Below are 23,970 nucleotides of genomic sequence, written 5' to 3'. Positions count from 1 at the left end.
ATTTTCCAGTATTTTACTGAAACATAATTTCTTAAAAAATGAACCTTGCAGGCCACCATTTCCTTACACAGAGGTGAACCAATGAATGCAAGCAACATATATGTTGCCTTATGTCTTACCAATTGATTTAGCTTGCACTGACTTTATCACATTACATTTATTCATATTTTTATTCTGTGCCTACAATAGGAAATGTTTGGATGTATTCCTTCACTACTAATTTAAAAGTCTGAGAGACTTAGGCAGATTTTTGCTATAATGTAATATGTTAAGTGGGTTTTTTTACATTATTGTTTCTGGTACTTCTAACATACATTTTCATTTATATAGCCGGTTGCCTTTTATAGTACCTTGTATTTTGCCAACTACTTCCAATTTTCAGCATCTTTAGCAAAGACCATCAATTGACACATATGAAAGAATTGCACTGCAGGAACACATATCTCTATCTTCATGAGATGACTCACTGAAGATCATGATAAAACTGATTAGCATTCAAAAGCTGGGAACACAAAATTCTCAAAGAAGAAAGCTGAAATCCTCTTCCCGCCACTCCCCAGCTCAACTTTATAACTGAATATATGACTGCAATTCTCTCCAAGATAATAATCTAAATTTTAATAAAAATATTGGAAATATTCCAAAATATGTGTTTCAGCTTTACATTATAACTTTATTACTCATTTTTTCCCATTTCAGAACACAATATTTCACCCACTCAACTTGAATGTTGTATCATAATGTATGAGCAATGACAGGAACACTCAAGGGTTTTAATGAACATGTATTTCATGACTGAAGAGTAAGTGGTATGAAAGACAATGCATAGAGAAGCTTGAGAGAGAAGCCATGAGAGAGAATCATTTCCTAGTAGGGCTTGAATGTTCAAATGCAGTTCAGCAAAGCACTCAGACTATAGACTAATCAAGTGAATCAGCTGTAGGCTTAAAATTAAGCACATACTTAAATATGCCTTTGTACAGTGCAGTACTAAATGCAAAGTTTGAAAAGTACTTGGTTCTTAGTGGGTTTTGTGGGATTTTTTTCCTCAGATCTTAAATATAACTGTAGCTGTACAAGGCACACTGTATTTAGTTGGCCTCTATTTTCCAGTAGCATTTTAAAAGACCAATAATATGGCAGACATTTAATTAGTAAATTATCACAAACAGGGCTTAATACTGCAAATGCATGTTTATCTGTCTTCTCAACTTTTGGCAACAGGCCTGTAACTCTGACCTCACTGAAGTCAACAGTTCTGTCACTTGATGAGGCCAGGATTTCAATCAGATCATTCCAAGATAAGCAGTTATGTATGACTTTATTATTTTTTAAACTCTTAAATTATGAATGAGCAAAATAGCATACTGCTGCTGTTAAAGGCATTCTGTAAATCCATTGTTCTTAACAGAATCTGATCCATTTCAGTAGTCTTCATTCTATTAAAGTATGTTCTATGCTTTACAGTCTACCTAAAAGTCATATTGGTTCACAACAAATGTTCTTATCTATTATTTCTTTTTCCACAGCTTTTTGGAGTGAAACTTAAATGGAGTCAGAGAGTACTAACAAATAAGCTTCTTTTTCAAGTTAGAGATCTGGGGGTTTTTCCCCTGATATTTACCTACGTTAGCATCTATACAGTACTAAATCTAAGACAAGTGAAGTAAACCAGACCTATTTAATGTGACTATCAAAAGCAAATACAAAAACTTGGTTTACACTAAGCACTTTCCAGACTTCTTCAAATGCTGTCCATTTTCAGTATGCTTGTGCACTTTCCCAAGAAGAACTAATAAGCATGGCCCTTGCCATAAGCACAAATTAAACATATACTTCAAACACTTAAAATTGAAGAACCAGCAAACAATGGCACTCTGGTTCAAAAAGCTAGGGAAGAAATATGGTCTCAAGTAAGTCTCTGTGGCTGCACTAATGTTGAGCCAAAAGACCCTTACAAACTTCTCTCTAGAGAAGAGAGAAACTTGCATTAAAATATTGAAGGATTAATTCTGTGTTTTACAGGATTTTTTTAGTTTCAAGTCAACAAAGTCACTTATGTTCTCCTTCAGTCTCTGAATTCCTTAAACAGAATTCCTGTTTTAGTCAACATATACAGCACAAATATGAATCAGAATTTTATTTAAACAGCCTTAGGGATGCAGGTGAACTGTGACTAATTCCTTTTATATAAATCTCTCTCTTCTGTTTTTAATATATATTATCATTTTATATGGTTTGTTATATTCAGCAGAGTATAATCTAACAGTCTTCCAGTGATCTGCTTAGGTACATAACTATTTCTCCAGGGAGATATATTGACTTGTATCACCACAAAAGAATAAATAGAAAAACAAAATTCAAAGTATGGTTAATAATTAATTTGCTAATAAGTAATTAATTCAATATTCATGCACAATTTACATGTTATTAAGTATTTGTATGCACAAAGTTACAGCATTTGAGACACCAATGTCTAGCATTGTTCTGTATAATTTCACAACAAATATTTTTGAGATACATTTTGTAACTGTTAGTCTTCATCAAGGAAAAGTTCCCGGTAACTCTGTGGGGGTTTCATTTAAGAAGTTCAGGATTTACCAGCATTTTGGACCCACACCATATGTTTGTTTGGTTTAGTCAGCCAAAATGTGCCACTAGCATAATCCAGCTCCTACTTACAAGATATAGAAGGGCAGAAAGAAGCAAGCTCTGTGCACATTCACAAAGGAAGTAAGTAAAAATAAAGAAAAATGTTGCAAGAGCAAGAAGAAAATGAGGGAGAAGCAGTAAAGTCAAAGAACTAATTGCAAGGAAAAACTGTCCGCTCCCTTGATCAGGAGCCAACTGCAGCTGGGAGGAACAGAAGATTGGGAGGTACACAGCACTTTGCATGGGTTATGCATCAATCACACAGGAAGATAGGTTAGACAGTTGGAACTGGGAGTATTTCTAAAAGTAAAAAGTACTAGGTCTCAAAGACACATTCCCCAACACTGTGAGTGTAGGCAGGTATTATCAGTCAAAAAGCCCTTTCTCATTAAAGCAGCCCTGAGCAGTAAGAACATGTTTTAAAAATAGTTCAAACATAATTAATGTTCTTTTTCCATTTGTAACTGAATAAAACAGCTTAATCTTGGAAAAAGACTAGCACATAAATATGACTTAGTCCTGAGTCAAGAGGGAAAGACATCAAGAAAAATATACTTATTAGGGATAATTTTGGTACAATTATCAATTAACTCTTATTACAAAGATTAGAAATACATTTTAGCTATATCTGTAACACTACACTCTTTACTTACCCATAATTTTCAGCTGAACCATTGACTACATGATCTGCCCATGAACTTGCACCATTGTACCACCTTCACAATGCAGTTAAAATAAAGAAATGTTATAAAGAAACATAAGTATTATTACTAACACTCTAATTCATATGACTTGACCACTTCTCAATAAAATGGAAAGCTTTCCAAATATTTCCAAATCATTTTGTACATTTCCTATTTTCTCTCAGGTATGAAGAAAACCATATCTTTTTTAATTAAAACCCAAGCAAATTATATTTGATTTTTCCTGATATAATTCTTAGTATATTTCACTTTTATTCTTTTCAGCAGTTTAGCCATTAATTTCAGTTCCATAAAGACTAACTGATGCCTTATCTTTTCTTACACAAAAGTCTTCATGTTTTTCATGGCTATTGAGTTTGTGGCATAATTAAAAAGTAATCGTGGAGATATAACATTAACAAAAATAACATTCTAAGTGATAGTTTAAAATACTGCTTTTAACTTCAAAGATCTAACTTTTTCAAGTTTATTATTTTTTCTATTTGATAGAGTGGTTGGTTTTTACAGTTATTTAAGAAGCAGAAGAAAACTCACTTCCCTCAGATCAAACAATGAAAACTAATTAAATTTTATACCTGTATTATTCTTCCAGGTACTGAACATCATTTCAGCAAATCAGTTGAAGACAACATAAAACACATGTAGAAAGATTTTATCTTAAGTAGAACCATTGAGAAAAGAACTAATGGGACAAAAAAACCACTTTCATTTCAGAAAGCAGGGGATAAACTGTTTATGTGCCATTACTCCAGTATATTAAGAGTATATACAAACCATCCAACATTTGGTTAAGGAGTTTCAGCTGGACCTCTGGAGTTCCATATTTTCAGTATCTTGCTTGGGTAAAGCCTTGGAACTGCAGCAGTCCCACTATTCAATGATTTCCACATGACAGTGAGAAGCAAGGCAGGGATATTCAGAAAATATCAAGGGATGACCATATTATCAACTTGAATATAAATCTTCTTTGCCTGTACTGAAAATCCTAGCCAAAGTCTGCAGGATGAACTTTTTAATGGCTTGAATACACTTATCCAAGGGTTTTCATGAATCTGCTCCTGGGAATCACAGCAGGTTTTTTTGCATGACTCAATTTTTTTCTAGACTTCTCAGATTTCAGAATTGGAATTTTGCAATATGTTTACAAACTAAATAACCCCACACTGCCTGGTCATTATGTCGAGACAAGACAATATGGAGTGCAGTATATGTGAATGTCACTCAGCTGCTCTTGTTTCTTCTATATTAAATTGGATGGTATGGGGAATGGCATTTTTTTTGCATGGTTTGTAGCCAGATCCGTGACTAGATGAAAGTTACTTTACTTGGTTTGTAGCCAGATCAGTGACTAGATGAAAGTTACTTTACTTTAATCTAATTTAGGTTTAGACTACATTTAGATTTAGATCAATCTAAATTAGAATACAGCTGGACGATGACAGGTATATCTTTATAGTCTCCCTGATCATCCATATCCTTAAAACTGAAGCCAGTCTCTCCAGTTTGCCAGTATTTTAAGTAAGATTCTTCTGTAAAATTACATTATTATAGACACCATAAATACATAAGCATGGTTTTAAAATTGCAGTGCACTTTATTTTTTGTTAAGTATGACTGCATTTATTCATAGCAATCAAAAACAAAATTTCTTGCTATTAGTTAGAAAATAATCCCTGCATTACCTGCTCCCATACTGTAGACAAAAATCAGACACTGACTTAAAAATGGACAGAGAAATATAAAAGATCTAATTGTACAAAGGAAAAGGAAGATCAACTTGCTTCTCTCTTCAGATTTCTTCTTTTTAGACTTTGCCTAGCTCTTTAAACATGAAATGATGTTATTGAATAACTATTTCCAGACTGCAAAAGTTTTCATATTACACGTCAGATTTTAGTTATGTTCACTCTGATATACTATATGCATATCAAAATTTAGGAATAACAATAGTACTTTCAATCCTAGCACAGCAAGCACCCAAAAATCAATTTGAAGGCATTCAGTTAGTCCTTTTTTAAGCCAATACGGGCAGTAACACGACAAAAGCTGAGGACCTTCTTAAGTGACTCAGGTTATTAAAAGAATGAAATTGAGGAGTCTAAATTGTCCTATAATCACTCCTAGTGACTGAAAAGCTTAGCCATTAGATATATGCTGCAGTTAAGTGGGGAAAAAACTCTGTACTATTCAGTTTTCCTCCCACATCTAATGAATAAAAAAATTTTCAAGTTAAGAATTATGTTTTAAAAAAATCCAAAATCAAGTTAATGGACGGCTAAAGGAAAATGAAGTACTTAAAACTATGGAGATTAGTTGTTCTGTATTTAGAGAAATACTGCATGAAGTGCACTGTTAATTTAAATCTCATTAGTCTAGGCCAATTAGAAATTTTAGACTACACTTCAGGAAAAATGTATTACTTCACTTTATCTATTTTTATTATATAGATTAAAGTACCTTTCAGGAGTATAGGTTGTGTCGTCATAATATGAATTAGGCACTCTTCTCTCCTGCCTAGTCCTCCTGAATATGGAATAAACAGCACAGATATTTCAGACATTTTAAAGGGTGCTTCTTTCATGATGTTTTCCCTCACTGTACTATTAAGATAGTGATGAACATACAGCACATTTATCTAAAGTTCAGTGGTATATTCTGAATCTATTTTTTCATATATCTGTCATTTTAAACTTCTACTTTCAAATTATACTCAGAATTAATTAACAACATATTAAGAACACTTGATCAATGCACACATATTTCATAGGAGTGAAAAGTTACATCAATAGAAAAACAGTATTGGAGCAGTTAAGAAATTTCACCAAAAATAGGATATGGATGTTAGAAATTTTCTGACTGGTAAAACAAAAGTCAGAAAAAAAAAAAGGAAGCCAAATTTTGTTTCCTTAAGTGAAGCAACAGAAATTCTGCCTGAAATAAACCTCATATCCTGCACAAAATGTGCACGAACCAGCTTTTAATGACTTCCAAACACTACCCTCAAAGGGTAAGTAATGTTCTCAGTGACTAAGCTGAGCTCTGAGATAGGTAAGTTGAGAAAGAATGTCATACAGTAAGGTTTTCAGCAGATTTTTATTTGGGAGGAACTGCTAATATTTTAATTTTAAGAACAATTGGGATAATAATCTTGAGAACATTACTCTGTCATTGAGTTCGTGTGTATGACAGCCAATTTAAAATGGGTGACTGTCAATTTATGAACTAGCCTGTATAACTCTATAGGATTGTGAATTGGGGGATATAAATAGAGGCATCAGTAAAGCTCTACATGTCCAGCCACGTTGTCTTATATATGTTCAATCTGAGTAGCTGCAGCAGTGTCAACTGACTGATACCAGCTAGTGTTGCCATGCTATCACATTAAACAGTCAAGGAAAATTGGAGTAGGGTACTGAGCAGCTGGGTGTTCTTGAGAAAGCCCTGGGTCCAAAGGGCACTGAAGTCACTGAAGCTGCACATGTGCCTATTGACTTTCTCAGGCACATGCTGGAGTAAGTATCTTGTCAATGCTGCCTCTGTTTCTTTTGGGAGGGAAACAGTTGGACTACTTCAAAAGGAGGGAACTATCATGAAGACAAAATGACAAGTGCCGCAGTCTAAGAACAAACTCAGAAATTAAGGGTTTTGATAAAGTAAATGTGTCCTAGAACTAATGAACTAAAGACTATCAAATCTGATAAACAGTAACCGAAACAAACTTCAGCAGAGAAAAGATGAAAGAGAACCAAGTAGTCACTCTGTGGGGAAAAAAAAACACTAGAAGAGACCACAAGACTTAATGGGCTGGCTGTGAATGACAACAAGATAAGCAATGAAAGGAACCATGAATAACAAAGAAAGCAAGTAATTTTGACTAGTGTATCTGTATGACATATTTGGCTGCAGGACACCAACGCTGGTGGATTCACAGTGACATAAGATACAAAACTCTCTGTCCCAGATGAGAGACTATTCCCTGAATGCTGGACTGTGCAGAACAATGTTTGCTATTTTGATGAAAAGTGGAAAGTGGAAAGTTATTTCACATGCTTGATAAAGTGAAAGCATAAGGCAGGAAAAAAGCTTGTTTCTTGGTATCAACATGACATTGATTAAGCAGATGGAACTAAGACGACAGGACTAATACCTTAACCTACAAAAATAATGTAATTTAAAGTAAGCATTAAACAGGGGAAGAGTGTAAAGATAAATGAGGAAATACTGTTTAAAAAGTAATTTTTCATATATTTCCAATAAATAAAATATGGAAGAGGAAGTTACTTAGTGTTTTTCAATGGATAATGAGGAAATGAATAAAGATTATGCTTTAAATGGTCCTTAAATACCTAAAGAACTCCTGTCAGAATATGGAAAGACAAAAAGGATGAAAAACTAGGAAAAATTATAGTGGCTATGAGGTACTTAGAGTAGTTTCTATCTGGTAAGATGGCTCAAGTAACTTGAACACTAACATTACCCACAGCCAGCCTGGATTCAAGAGGGCCAGGGAATCCAGGATCGGTTCCTAGGCACAAGGAATCTCAAGATACTCTTCTAACAGTGAGCTAGAGATATTCCACTTAGTTTCAGATTTTCGTTTCTGACCCCAGGAGGAATTAACTTTAATAGCCTTCTCTTCAATAAAGCTCTGGAGAAGATTTACTCCATCTCACTGCTTAAATCCCAGCTTTTTCATCTTTATGCAGTACTATCACTTTTGCCCCTTATTTTCATTGATTTTACTTTCTTTTTAGGAAATTAATTTCTGTAGAAAGATTAAGATTTGCAAGTCAAGATCCTCAAACTAAGACAACTTGATAATAGCTCCAACTTTCAGCAATATCTTAACAGTCACAGGTACAACCAGCAATCTGAAACAGATTCAGATATACTAATGCAAATGTGAGTATATAACTAAGGGAAAAAACAGTATATAAAAACTAACTATTGAAATAGCATATGTATAAGCACATTTTATCACATACATTCAGAAAACAAACCAAAAATCCCTCTCCTTATTAAACTTTCTACATGCAGACTGTACTATTTACAAACTTCCTTTACATTAGGTTTCATGTAAAACAGCATCATTTCAAAACAAATATCTAACTGAGTTCTAAGGGTTATAATGTCCATTATACTATAGCTTTGGAGAATTTTTAAAAAGCAATATTTATTTGGAAGGAATACTTCTATGATATAAAATTTTCAGATTCTATTTTGTTTCTGCATCCAAAAGTAGTTTTACACTTACTAAAAATATGGTTATATATGATCTGAGTCCAGAGCAAACCTTAATAAACTTCTCAGAGGAACTCATATCCAGAGGGCAGCCATGAAGTTAATATACCAAGAGTTCTTTAGTTCTTGCTGTGGAAAATTTTACATGGCCCCTCTTGTAAAGCAATACCCATATCAACCATGATATCTGCTATTTGAGATCTGAAGCCACCACTTCCTTTTTATTGGCTCACAGTTTATCAGATTTATAGCCTTATTTCCATTCACACACAACCATGTAGACTTCTTCCTGTTTTGCAATATTTCTCAAAATATCCTAATCACAGTACTACACCAGCATGTCTTATTACAACTCTTGAAAGCCACTGTATTTCAAATATAATTATTTCATAGACATTATTATGGGCTTAACTTCTCTCTGCCGTATATTTCATATATAAATAGGAACTCTGATGTTCTGTAATCACACACAGGTATTGTGAATGTATACAAGTACTCATAAATTACAGAATAAGCACTATACAAATATCTACAACATAAGCTTATACTTTTACTTTTCACTCTATTTTTCAGTTAAGCAGAGTATGACATTTCAGGAAGACTTGATTTCTATGTACTTTGAAGTAGATAGATAGATTTTTCCTTATTATTTCAACGAGAATAATAAGTACTATAAGCACTTTGGAAAATTCCAGCAAAAATAAGGGTTATACAAAGACATTTACATATAATAACCATATAACCTAATTTATGAAACTGACTTCTATAAAGCTATTCATCTTCTCTTGGGATTTACCCATAGTCCTGAGTAGTCAGTTTTAGTTGCATACATACTCACAGAGTATTATAAAACATCTTCATTGTATGTGTTTATCACTTAAAACATACATCACATTCTCATTTTGGAAACTAAACACAGTACAGTCAAAGTATAAGTGGCAGAGTTAATGATATGCTCCACATCAGTTATACCTCTCAAGATCATAGTAAGCACCCTCAGAATAGGTACGGCACATCTTACGGGAGCGAAGTAATCTGATTGCATCTTCACAAAATAGAGGATATATTGTGTGATCCTGGCTGCCAAAACATAAAGGGTGAACACAATGAAAAGCAACACAAAGATGAAATGAGGACAAAACAACATGAAAAGCAAGTAATGTCAGCAACAGAACAAAACACTGGAACAAAACTCAGCTGGAACTTTGGTGAATTTTGCAAAATGACTTTTAAAAATTGAGGTATATTGGCCTGCAGCTGAGACTATGAGAAAGGTATCACTCCAGTTTTATCTATCATAACCTTTAACACTGCCATATATGTATGACATTCTGTATATGAAAATCACAGTATTAGCAGGTATTTATGTTTGTTGATTTAAATAATTTTCTTTATTGTTTTTTTAAAAGACATTAGAATGATGTAAATATAGCATCACCTTCATGGACCACCAATTACATACTATTGGCACTGAAAAAATGCTTAAAAAGTGAAACACTTGAAGACTTACCCAGTGTTTATCTACACACTATTAAGAAAACTAATGCTGATATTAACTCAACACTCCTGAGTTTTCTACCACAATACACAGACTAATAAAAACAGAAGTGGACATGTAGGTACATAGCAGTACATGCATTATCCACACAGAGTCACACAGAGGAAAACATATACCTGGCATCTCTGTAACGGTGATCTGTGGACTGGGTATACCGGGAACGAGGTAAAGTAACATAATGACTGAGTAGTAGATGGCAGAAAGAAAAATACAAATATGAGACAATAAGATGGAGAAGGAATGATACACATCACATAACAGAAGACACAAAAATCTGAGAATACAGAAGCTACAAAAGCATTGTGTAGAGCACTGAAATTATTAACAGAATTAGAAATCTGATATACATTTCTAAAGGTAAAATTATCTAGATGATTCACACATTTATTCTGACAAGCCAGTGGGTGTCTACGGATCAAGTGGATAGCTAAAATTTGGGCTTTTCTACATTATTTCAGTTAGGAGGAAAAAAATGTATAAATGTCTGTCTGAAAGCAATCTCAAGAAGTCAGTTTGCCTGTTCCCTTGCTTGAAGGCAGTGATAACTTCAGTATGAATAATATCTTTGGCAGAGGTTTACCTAGTCTGTTCAAAAGGCTACTACCATTGGGAAATCTGTCCCCACATAGCTAGCTCCAGAACTTTCCCATTTCTGAGCCTAAGTTTTCCTAATATTTATCCTATTGTGATAAAAGGTGAATTTAGATGAAAGCCTTGTTATTATTTAAATAATTAATGAAGAGATATAATATCTGTAACAGAATATGCCAAAAAAGTGCATGCATTTCAAAATAATAAAACCAAGATATTTGTTTTTTGTTTGTATTTTGAAAATGTCAAAATTTATATATTTTAAATATATTTGTTACAACACTAGATATTTTCCAATTATCAAAAACTGAAGAATGTTATTTCTCTTTTAGTATAAATATATGCACACACTACAGGCAAAATGGTTTTGAAAATAACATTTCTCTTCCAATTTACAAGGTATTATTAGAATGGAATCCCTGGTTTACAAGTCCTCTGAAGTTGGGGCACCTTGAAGGAATGTCTAATCACACAAGTCCACATTGGAAGTGTAAACTGGCTTCACAAGAAACATGGAAAACTTCATGTTTATCCTCCACTTTTATTTCTCATATCTTAATTTGCTTATAATTAATGATTTTCTAGTAATCAAACACATTGTTACAGGTAGCTATATTACCTACATTTATTATCGTTACCTCTTTTGCATGTGGATAAAATGTATTATCAGCCACATGTAAATATTCTTTATAAGCATATTAGGTTAATTATATATAGTACAAGAGATCTTTGTGCTCACTTTTTGCCAAATAAATGCGAAAGCATAGTCATCACTAAAAAGCTTCTAACTCAAAGTCCCTGATTACGCGATTTAAACTTTGCAGTTTGTTACAAGAATGAGGAGCCGTACACAACTCAGCAGGGCCCAATTTGACATGGTATGCTGAAAATCTGAAGATGAGATCCTAAGAAGGACTGACAACTAAGAAAATAATCATAGAGCTACACCGCAGGCTACAAAAGGTATTAGGGTTCTTCAACTAATGCACAGACCTGAGTACCAAAAGGACTCTAACCATCACAGCCTGGCAGTCAGCATGCTGCCAAGAAGTATTAAAAAATAATTCCATCATGTTCTTAATACTTGCTTTAGAATATATGCACACCCACAGGAAGAACAATCAAAAATGTAGGAGTCTACCCCACAGTGATGATGGCAAACAACTGCATACCAGCTTATTCTCACCACTATGTGGTGACATTCCCAGGCTATATCCACATGAATACACCCTTAAATGATTTAGATGCAACCATGCAATTAACATCACAAAACTCTTGCAAATATTATATTAGTATTAATAAGCAATTAAGTGTTTCCAACTGGTAGATGACATTTTAATGATAACAATTCACTTTCACTTCCCCTTTTATCTCTCCAGTGAATTGTTGACAAGTTTTCTTGATAGTCTTTCAAAAATATAAGACATCAATAAATATAATATATTCAACCAGTTTTTAAAGAGCAAAGCTTTAAACAAAACTAGGACTTCAAGCACAACATGTGTTACAGAACTTGAATTTCAGGGGAATGCAATTGCAAGCAGCTTAACTTACTATCCATAAGAAGGAATACCCCAGACTGTTCCCTTCACTTACTTGTATGTGAATGAAACATCATCAGTTAATGTTCTGCTTAGGATTTGAGCCCTAACTACTTTTCAAATCCCCACTAAACTATTCTAAGTGCCTAACCTCTGGTATCAAGTTTTGTCCTAATACTTCTAGAAACTCAGAGCTCTAGTGTTCTTACCAAGTTCTGAGACTTTTGCTTGCGAATGTATGGCAGGCAGTTCAACATTTTTCCTTTTTCTTTTTTTTTTATTAAATTCAGGAATTCAGAATCAGAGTAAGCTGGCATGTAGATACGACCACATATACAGTTTGATATGTAATAACTTTTAATGAGTTTGAAATATGCTTCCTCTTCATCCAGAACTCTGCTTGTCTATATAGAGAAGCAAGGTAAGCTTTAGCTTATGCTTGACCTGATTGTCTGGCATTACTAGCTATTCATACTTTTCCCTATTCTTTAGAGCCCATGTTATCCATGCTATCTAACTCATAATAGATAATAACTCATTATAAAATTTTCTTAGAAGTGCAACATAAAAAATGAGATTGTCTGAACTCATCAAGAAAAATCAGTTCTATACATGAATTAACACAGTAACTTACTAGAGTACAAGGCATTCATCATAAATCAAGAATATATAACCTAATGATGTTTGTATATTTTCATAATATCTCTAACTATATAACAATAATAAATATAGACATATTATTCATGTAAGCATGTGTCTTTCTTTGTCTGGAAATGGTTTCTGTTGAAGTACAGTAATATTTTCCATAAAATGTGCACAGTTAGTAAAAAAGAAAGGAAAAGTGCATGCCATGTCTGTATGGCAGAATTACCAACATCGCATAGGTCAAAATATTATAGTACGCGCATTAGGAGGCAGCATATTTTTCTGTGCTTTATGTATATCAACATTTAAGCAAAAGGCTTAAGTGCCATCTATCTTCTGAGCATCCAGTCAATACTCAACTATTTGCTTCTTTATTATTAATACTTTATGCATTTATCTTAAAATCAATTCTTTATGTTTTTATTAATGTGTTAACAACGTAACACCAGAAATGCCTATCACATACCTAATTATTACTGTCCAAAACTGAAACAGACGCAATTTTCCTTTGGCTATTAGCCAGTCTAAAACACTTAAAATCACAATGTAAGTAAATCATAATGTAGTAAAATCATTAAGCTTTGCATTGCGTAAGTGCAAAAGAACTCCAGAAATGTTCCAGATCTGCATCTAAAATAAACATTTCTTTTGAGTTCTTCATGAAGATCATGATCTTATATGCACATGTAGATGGGAATGCTTGGAAGACCATGGAGACGTAGAAAAGGTTTAGATATAGCAGATTTTTAAAAAGATAAAAGAACTCCAAGATACTTTTTTTTTTTTGTAACCTTCATTTAGACTTCTAGCCTTTTACCACACATTCCTCACTTGCTACATTATAGTATTTGATGGCAGAAGTATATCAAATAATGGTATGGCAAAATGAAAATATTCTTCTGCATCCTCACATATTTCTGAAACATTACACATTTTGTTACAGATAGCATATATAGAAAATTTGCAGCAGCAACTCAGTTCACTTATATTAAAATAATGAAGTTAGTCTGATAAGACAGCATTATAGGTTTTGCAATACATGATTAACGTACATCCCCCCCTGCCCCCCGCATCAGGTGAAAACACATTTCCACTATTCTGACAAGAAGATTCCAGACATATAGGCAAAGATGTTAACTTTCCTTTTTTAAAGCGAACAGAAAATGATGATTTAAAATTTTCTGATGTCACTCACTTATTTTTCCATTTCCTTACACCTTCATAAAAATTCAGTTAACCATGAGGGTAACAAGACAGAGGTCAGTGATTCAGTGACTAATTAGATTGCCTAATTGGAAGTACTTAGTATCCTGGAACAGGCTTGACATACCAGAATGGTCTCAGAAGCACACTTGAAAACACACACACATACACAGAGTACCTCACTTGAACCATCCATGGCATACCTTTCTGTTCTTCTTACTGTGCAAGGGGTGCTTAACCTGGTCTTTACTGCTTGGGATATTTTATTCAATGGTAAAGACAAGGCATTAGAAGATAATCTATTCCTTTCAATTTTCATTCTCTGTGACCAGGTCCCACAATTTGATTAACATTCCAGCTTCCTTATTAGAGTAAGAAGTTGACCCCCAAGTATTTCTGTGGAAAAGATAAAGTACTGGAGTACTATTACATCCTGACAATCTTGTGCTTATTGGAATACCCATAAATAATTCTGAATGCAAAACAATACTTTCTGTTCCACTGTTAGACCTACATGAATCAAACTCAGTTGACACAAGAAACTTCTATCACCCTATTACTGTTTATCTATTCTGATAGTCAGGTTTTTCCAGTGTATTATCTGATTGTAATTTAATTAATACATTGTATCATTGGCAACATGACTATCCTCCATTTTTAGTAACACTCTCTTACACTTTTTCAAGTGAAATAGCAAATTAAATGTATGACAACTATGAAATTATTAAGACTGCTAAAAAAAAAATCTAATTTTTTATTGGTGTGAATGTGTCTTTAACCAAATACTCCCAAACTTTTCAGGTTACAATTTTCTGAAAATCTAGCAACGTGAAAAAATAGGAATTAGCTTAATCAGACTGCAGAGTAAGAAACAGGTGGTTCTTTGGGTCGATTAGTCAGAAATTCAGGGGAAAAAGACCCACTGAAAGTGGTAGAAAGGAAAAGAGAGAGGGCTGGCATATGAAATTTAGGGCAAGTACTGTGGGAAGGAATGAAGTAAAAAACTGGGCCTGGGATCAATTTAGGACTGCAAGATAAAGCTCAGAGTTGCTCAAGGGAAGAGGAGGCTGGAATTAATAAAATGATGTGGCTTCAGGGAAAAGGTGGGCTTATACTTCCTATTAGAAGCTTACTCATTACAATGATTTTAAGCAACTACTACAACTAGTTACTTTTTCCAAACAAGTGAGGCCAGTGATATGGTTCTAAAAGTTTAGATTCTCATCTGAACAAAGCAGGAGTTAATCTGCTCTGTGGCAGAATGTTTTCCGTGTTGCTTCATAAACACCTGGGAAATCACACTTAAAAACTACATAAATAAAATGTGAAGTCGAGCTCTCAAGCTTTAGAAAATGGCAAATGCCGTTCAAGAATAAAGCATTGGTCATATAATTTCCCCTGCTACATTTCATAGAAAAGATTAACAGAATGCTTTTATTTAATAGTTTAGTGAGGTTTTTTAAGGGGAGAACTCATTTGCTTTATGTTTAAACATCAACAGTTTTTCCACCAATAATGGTATGGATGCTTTTTGTCACATTAAGTGTATAGAAATTCCTGCTTATGTCCTGGGACAGATGACATCCTAGAAATATTCCAATTGATTGCAATTGACAGCTTGAAGACTTTAGCTGTGAGACGACAGCAATTATCAGCAGAGAATTTGTGAACTGACACAAATTCAATCAAGATGACTTTTAACAAGAAAATCAGTATCACATTATCACAGTGCTCCCCATAATGTATTTGACGTTTCTGCTCCAAAGGGCATAACACTGAAGTCTTTTATCAGAACTGCAAAATTTTTCACATGGGCATTTTGTATGTGCATTTTATTCTGAGGAATGTATCTATGACTTTTTGTTGTTTGTTTTTTAATTCAGCTCAAAAATTCTGAATCATGAATCCTTACAGATGTAGCTACATTTGCAAGACTGCACTTCTCTTGCTGCCTTCCTACTCCATCCCTCTGTTGGAAGTTATGATCTTTCAGCAGATGCATGGAGGCACCAGGTGGGTGGTGCAGATAATTGTCCAATTTAACAGTAATTTCACTGTGAAGTAATGTGCCCACTGTAAATAACAGCAGCTAAAGAGCAAACACTCTTTTTCTGCCATCCTTACTGCAAGGCTAAAACATGGCAGTGCACGCGGACTGCAATCCCTTCAGCAGTTAAATCCATTAGGGCTCATGAGTGAGAGCCCGGGGAGAGGAAATTGTATTTAGCAACATTGTAAGTAACTGCAAACAGAATCTGTTAATGGAAAGTGCAGGACAGTCTTACTTACCTTACTATTGTACCAGTAGGAGTTCCTACTGGTACAATCTCTAGTATGTTTTTTACTTGCAATTGTTGGCGTAGATATAAAAATATTAGGCAGTGCAATATGCTATTAATGCACATAGTAAAATTTTGAAAGGAGAAAAAGAACTTAAAGAAATGCTGCAATTATTGAGATTTAAGTTGATGCACACATTTTATAACATAGCTATAAGAAAATTTTCAGCAATGCATTTCTTTTACTTTACTGGGTATTTGAAGAAGCAAAGAAACAATGACATTGCATACCCACATATAGGTATGTACCCATATGACACACAACCAAAAATTGAAAATATCCCAGATTTTCCACATAAAGCATCAGGCATCCTTTATACTCTACAATATCTTTGTATCTGTAATACACACTTAAACAATTGTACTGTAAAATATTATCTAAATAATAAATGACAACTTAATGACATATTATTCAGCTGTGTATTTAATAAAGAATGTGAAAATAGAATTATCTGTTAAGCTTTCTGATTTTACAATGGTGTCATGTCTCAAAAAACTCTTTTCCTAGTTTGACCTAATCTGGCACCTAGCTATTAACAATGCTGGATTAGGAGCCTGCTACTTATAGATAAAGCAACTGCCAGTATAAAATGACTTTTGGAAAAGTAGAATTTATATTGCTCTTGGCCACATTTAATTTTGTGTTAAATAATGGAAGCAGCTGATTAAATGGCATCTTATCTAACATGCAGCAGACTCATGATAGTGAATTATTTTCATCCTCACTGGTTTGATTACACTAACCAGAATTTTTGGCAGGTATTTTGGCATTTACTTTAAGGCACGTTTAAAAATAACCTTTCAACGGCACGAAACAAACAAAGTGTTCAATAGAAAGTCTGTATTTAAATGTGCTAATGAAATCACCTCAGTAATAGTGGTGTGATAGTCATGCTAGTCCCGGCATACCAAAATACCTTCTCTGAAGTGATTTAAAGATAATGGAGAATACTTCTTTAAATAATCATGGCTGTGACTACACCATTACTTTAACACAGCAGATAATATCTTTTGTTCTTTAAAATGGAAACTGCAATAGTCCTGATGAAGGGATAGCTGAGTCAAAATTTTTGTTTTCTCTCTTGTTTTCTTGTAAGTGCCTAGTAGAAAAATATTTATACTTTAGGAGTTTTCTCATACATTCCAACTGCAAGACTATTTGAGTTAGGCATTCTCTGAATCCCCTGGCCTACTACATCTACACTAAATTCAGCATTAGCAATTTCATGCCTCAGGGAGGGCACCTCTAGGATAAAGAATATAGTCAGTTGCTAAATAGTATCTAAGCTGGTTAGAGCTGTGGGCCTGAGTGCAATTTCCTTACACTGTCTTGGTGTTTGTTGTCAACTGCTGATATATCTTTCCGAAAGTAATACACGGATATAGTTCTAGCTGATGTCTTATTTTTGGAACTATGCTAAGTTTCTCACATTGTTCCTTTAATTCACCTAATTATATTGATAGCTTAAATATAAAACTCTGAGGTCAAATCTGGCTGTTTCCAACATTTTCTCTGTAGTTGGATTAGTTTCAGTTTCTGAAGTGAGGTAAAAGTCAGCTTTAGGGAGTTTATTAGAACATGTGAAACTGAAGTTTACAAGGTTATCCCATTACAGATAAAAGATCTCATGGAACTTGGGGCTGCATTAGGTCATAAGCATTCATATCTCTTTCCATTACAAATTTAGGCTATTTCATAAAAGAGTGTGGGTACTTGCAAAAAAACTCCTTGCGTTTTGACAAAAATGTACTAGTACATCTATATTAAATGTGTAGTTAACAAATTAACTTGATTTCCCACTTTGTTACCAGTATACACAGCACAATTCTGATATCTTTGATAATACAGCAACAGATATGAATTTTAACTGTAACTTTACCCGGTGAACAAAAATCACTATATGATTTGATAGCAACATTTGGCAGATTTAAAGGCTTGGTGTTTGAAATTAAAGCCATCTCAAATTAAATTTAAAAAATCATGTCTTTCAGCTTTTTAAAAATAATTTGATTTTCATTTCTAACTATACATTCAGTTTTGAAGGAATGTTTAAATTTCCATTAGACTTGAGGTCATTAGACATTTTTGTGTGTGGTTTCATCTAACTCCTTAATGCCATATATCTTAGAGAACTTTACACTGAATTATCTAGAAAAAGAAGGAAAGAATTGTCTTCCTTATGTTCTCAGTCATATTTTGACTTAGCAACTGAGCATGTCTACAAGAACATACTTTTTCAAAGACCCTTTTTTGCAAGTAGCTCCATGGGATAAATGGACCATGGAAACAACAAACCATCAGAGCTGTGGGAAAGCAAAGTGTGATTTTTTTTTCCAGAGGTAAGTGTGGAACAAAAAAAGGATGACAAGTAGAAAGATTATAAACCTATACAAAGGTTCAGTTTTTCCACTTCTCCAAACTGCCTGCAGTTCCAGCAGTTTTCAGAATCAATACAATGAAAGAGTTACTTTAGGGGCTTGTGTACACACCATTGTTTTTTATTATGTAACACAGACAGTATAACAAATACTCACTAACAAAATTTGAAGTCTAATACTCTCTCCATTCATAAGACCACTGTCAAACTAACAATGAATATAAAACATGATAAATGTTTGAGAATAGTCTTTTTCTATTCTCTTAAGTGTTGCCTAAAACCAATATGCTTCAGAGACTGTATGTTGCAATAGAGGCATAACTAGTCAACAATCTGATTACACAGGCAACCACTCACCATGTACAAACAACAGAACTTGTGTGTTTTGGAAAATACAGGTGACATAAACCTGTGTTCAGAGATTCAGAGCACACCTAACAATCAAATACCTATTCATCTAGAATGGTTGTGTGAAAATTCAATAATCACATCACCAACAACTTTCTGACTTTTTTTTTCTGACATAGTCTGAAAAAAACCAATTCTCTATCTCTAAGCTAAGCCAGTCCAGTACGGATTAATTGAAGTGATGGGGAAAGATTGAGGTTCTGTACTTCAAGCCACCTTTCACTGCTATTCATTTATCTGGGAGGCAGCAAGTAAACTTGCACAGTGAACAAACCCAGGAGCATTCTATAAGGTATATACAGGCTCTAAAGACAAGATTAGATCCTATTTCAAGGATGACTGGTCTAAAAAAATCAAGATAATATTATCCCAAAAGCATTCTGTTCTTTTAAGGAAACAGCTCAGAATCCTTAAGTTACTGCCTTCTGTATGAAAATAAGATAGCCTCATGAGCCAACTAAATAGCATTCTTCTTTTCTATAACTTAAATAGAAATATTAAATAGTTTAATGCAAAAAAGAGTTAACCTATTATCTATTATACTTGTAATGAATACAGATGAATACAGTTAACATTCTGGATGATAAATACTTGATTGCTTTTCACTATCTTATTTTTTTTGCCCTTTTGACTTTTTTTGGTCAAATTCAATTACAAATCACTTGAATAGATATGCACTTTTTTTTTTTTAGCACTCTTTTTTCTAACTTACCTAATTAGGAACAAAAAATTGTAATTTTTTTTTCTGAAAAATTTTGTCTTACATTCCTTACAATCACTGACCATCACATTAGTGTTCTTTTAAGACATATTCACCTTTTCTGTTCAATACTGCTAACAAAAAGCCACTGATTTCTCAAAGTCTTTGTATTACAGTTAGCAACACCAATTATGTGCTTTGATGCCACCTGAGGAATAACCTGTAATAATCACCTGTAAAAGTGTTAACTTCAAACACTAGTCAAATAGCACTCAATAAGATTACAAAATATATCTGTATTACTTCTTGCTATATACAATTATAAAATGGGACAACATCTAACAATTATGCCTCTCTGATTATAATGTGCAGGTTTTCAATTTGGTGTATAAGAAGCTGGAAGATGTTCAAAATTAAAGGTAAAAAATGCTTTTCCTTTTGATTTTCTGACCTGAAGACAATGAGGTGGGAAAGGTCTTATCAATATATTTTTTTAATGTCGGAAAGGCACTACCACAATTTATTCAGCAAAATTAACTACATTAGCCAACTATTGTGTGCAATTCTTTCTTACATCATTAAAATTCATAGAGGTTGCTATAGCTCTGCTCACTCTTTAAGAAGTTCCATTAGGCAAAACATTAGTCATGGGAAGATGTGCCTCTAAACACGAAGACCCCAGTTCCATTCTAACTCACATTGCCATAACCTTTTATTTATTTCCCCCATAAAAATGGCTCATAATGTTTAGGAAAGACAAACACAGTGCTAGAATATACTTTTGTTATATCCGTGAATTGCACTGTATCCAATGGGAGCATTACATTAATAATGAGCTGAAATTTTCCATTTTTATGCCTCTTTATTCAGCAGCAAAAATGACCAAATCTACTGCTAGAGTTTTTTAAAGATACTCAGCACTTAAAGAATTTATTAATATAGTACACAAAAATATTTTTATAAAAAAGGACAACTAAGCTATTTGTCTTTTATACAGTACAATTTCTCACAGATTGTTCTGATTCCCTCTTGGCAAAGATACACTAACTTGACAGTTTTGCCAACCTTGTGTGAACTGTATATTTTTTAATGTATATCATGTAACCAGTGGTTAAATGAGTAGGGAAATGCTCATCTGTGGGATTAGGTAAGTAATTTTGCTATTTACTTCAGTGAGCTACCATGCTGAAGTAATTCACCTTGATGAGTATAGGCTACAGCTGTCTCTAATTCCAGTCAGATATTTACCTCTCTCTGTCCGGGGAGTAGTGGTCATCTATAACACGGTGTCTATCCATTCGATTCAGGGTATTGTAATGCGCAGGAGTAGATCGAGTCCCTCGTGGTCCCTGATCCACATTCCGACTAAGGATAAAAGACATCAGATTCTGAGTTCTGGGTGTGCCTGGACCACATCCCCTCACTGGTTTGTACAGACAGTTATTAGCAAACACGGTGGTAATCAGTTGTGTTGGCTGACCTGTCTTTTGTATACTTTTACTCTCAAATAATTTTAAATCTCATGGTAAAAAAATTTTCTCCTACAGAAAAAGGTGTTAAGTCCATGCTAGGGATAGGGATTTTTTCTTTTGTTTCAATGTTTGTTCTGGAAATGAGAGGATATCTTTTTTTTTTTTTTTTTTTAATTAAAAAAGTTAATTTTAGACAAAATTTCCTTAGTCCTTCCAGACTAGTACATTCAAGGAAAATTTCCTTTCTAGCTGAAACATACACTGTGCAAAGAATTTTCTGTGAGCTCTTGAGTTTGGCTATACTATAAAGATGTAAGCTGTAGTAAGACACAAGGAGGACTTCTGGCCGTTATGGTAGAGTGCAGCCTGCTGAAAACTTTGTTATCTGAATTAAACAACAGGTGCTTGTTTTGCACTGGAAACTTTATTCTGTAATCTCACTAGCATAGAATCTGAAAAAGACAGAACTGTTTAATTAGGTGTAACTGGTACACATAGTGCAGGCTTCGTTAAAGGTGATTGGTGCTCTTTACAGTTTTGTACTATTTGAGACCAAAGCTTTGCCCATTGATTGCTTTACTCAGTTTAACTATTAATACCTACTGATACACACTAACTTCACTTTTTCTGCTCTGTAAAACATATCCGTAAGAATAGGAAGATAGAAAGACAACAGCTAACTGTAATAATTATTGGATAATTAAAACATAATTGTTTTGTATAAATTTGAAAAAAACAGTTTGCATGCTTCCCTCCATGCAAATGCAAATTTTAGACCAATAAATTCTTCTGCCTCCTGACTTTTCCTGCAGTTTTCCCTAATTTGGGCCTCTTTCCCCCCACTCTTTCTTTCTCTTTTATACCATTCAGTTGCTGCGTCCTTCCTTGTCACTTTGCCCTTTTGGTACCTGTCATCCTTATCCTCTGTCATTTGCCAGTCCCTGATTAGTGTTAACCTGTATGTGTATTCTTCGTTGCTGTTGCCATGCTGTTGTTTATTTCTGCATATAAGTGCTATGAAGATGTTGCACTACACATAAAGTTTTACCATCAGTTCTACTTCATTTCTCATAAAGCATTTCTCCACTCTGGCTTTCGTGAAGCCAAATACAAAGTTTACTCTGGCTAGTAAACTTTATATTTGCCATATTAAAAGTGAGTACAATTCTACCTTCTACTCTACAACTCTTCCCTGCAACTTCTCTGGATGTGTTTTAACCCCCTTATTTATACCCAAATGAAAGAAAATCCAGTATAGCCTTTACCCTGTCATTGGACTCTTTCATGTATATTTGTACTCCAAAACGGACATTGACAGGGCTCCTCTGTTGTTCTTAACTTTTTTACTCTTCCCAACAACCAATTCTCATTCCTCCTTTCTGAATTCGAGCTTCTGTCTGACTCTTTTCCTCAGGGTCTCTCTTTTCATTCAGGTTTAAAAAAAAAAAATCTTGGTTTTTTTTCTGACTATAGTATTATTGTCTTGTTTTACTCATCTCTTCTTTTGACTTAAATATTTAAGCTTTCTCAGGCTGTAATTTCTCTGCAAAACTTCCCAAAGATCTGACCTTTGCTGTCTGCCCACACAGTCAAAACTCCTGCCTAAACTCTGATTATAAGCCTTAGTCCTGAAAACTCAGTCCCATTCTGTCTGCCTAAAACAGTTTCAATAAGATTGTGTTATTGGCTTATTGTTCTAAATAAATAATTTCTTTGAATTTCTGTATTATATCAGATTCTGACTTCATGCTGCTTTTTAACATCCTACACAACTGTATTCTACTTCAAAGTGTTACTACTAATTCAGTTCTCTTTCACTCTGCTAAGGATGCCTTTGTCAGCCAGGTTTACTATTTAACAGAAAATGACATATTTTCTCCAGTGAAACTTATTCTATAGAAAAGTTGCTTTCATAACATATGTCTTCACTCTTTTGGAACTTTCTTGCAGTTGACAGAATGTGTATGGAGCAACCAGATAACAGGTAAGCCAGTGAAAAGGTGTAATTGCAGGTGGTGATGGTAGAGAATAATGAGCATCCTACCAGATTTACCACACCATTTCAGCCTAGCCACTTTCTATAGTCACCTTCATCTTGCTTTTTCAAATGCACAGTCTTAGAAAAAGCTAAACATGATGTTGTTCAGTGCCTGCCACAGTCTAAACTCTATTCTGATCTACAGAGTCCATTAAATGTATTAGCTGAAAACAGAAGAGCAGTAACAATTTCTTGTCAGCTACTATGCAATGTGGCTTTGGTGGAGTTTATTAATGAAATCCAGTAGAAGGACTGAGGACTGTGAAATGGCTTCTAAGATATAACAGCAACTTGCACTTTTATGGCCCAAGAGCTCCTGCCTGCAGAGGCATCAATTAGTACTTGGGAGATCTCTGGGAGTGCAGCATGCTTACAGCAGTTAGAACATGTCTGTAGGAGCACATGTATAACAAACTCAACTAAACATGGTGCAAATGTGATTAATAATGCTTATAGCTTTGCTGAGTACACCTGGATTTTTATTAGAATTAAAAAAGACA

The 23,970-nt window shown here is 34.0% G+C and overlaps 1 protein-coding gene across 41 annotated transcripts in view; it reads right to left on the bottom strand.

Moving 5' to 3' along the window:
- The window catches only part of RIMS2 (regulating synaptic membrane exocytosis 2), a 489,382-nt gene that overhangs the window by 145,465 nt on the left and 319,947 nt on the right, over positions 1-23,970 (bottom strand). For 25 of the 41 annotated variants that reach the window (XM_075023763.1, XM_075023771.1, XM_075023767.1 and 22 more), the window contains one exon: positions 21,209-21,325. In XM_075023763.1, the coding sequence (XP_074879864.1) occupies positions 21,209-21,325 (117 nt within the window). Of the gene's footprint in view, positions 1-3,305; positions 3,369-5,813; positions 5,880-9,569; positions 9,678-10,271; positions 10,338-21,208; positions 21,326-23,970 lie in introns of all 41 variants that reach the window. The other 16 variants (XM_075023764.1, XM_075023773.1, XM_075023770.1 and 13 more) reach the window with 2 other exon arrangements.

Source organism: Buteo buteo, chromosome 3, assembly GCF_964188355.1.
Source record: "Buteo buteo chromosome 3, bButBut1.hap1.1, whole genome shotgun sequence".
Lineage (NCBI taxonomy): Eukaryota > Metazoa > Chordata > Aves > Accipitriformes > Accipitridae > Buteo > Buteo buteo.
The sequence above is the reverse complement of the archived record's forward strand: the minus strand, read 5'-3'. Positions and strand labels throughout refer to the sequence as shown.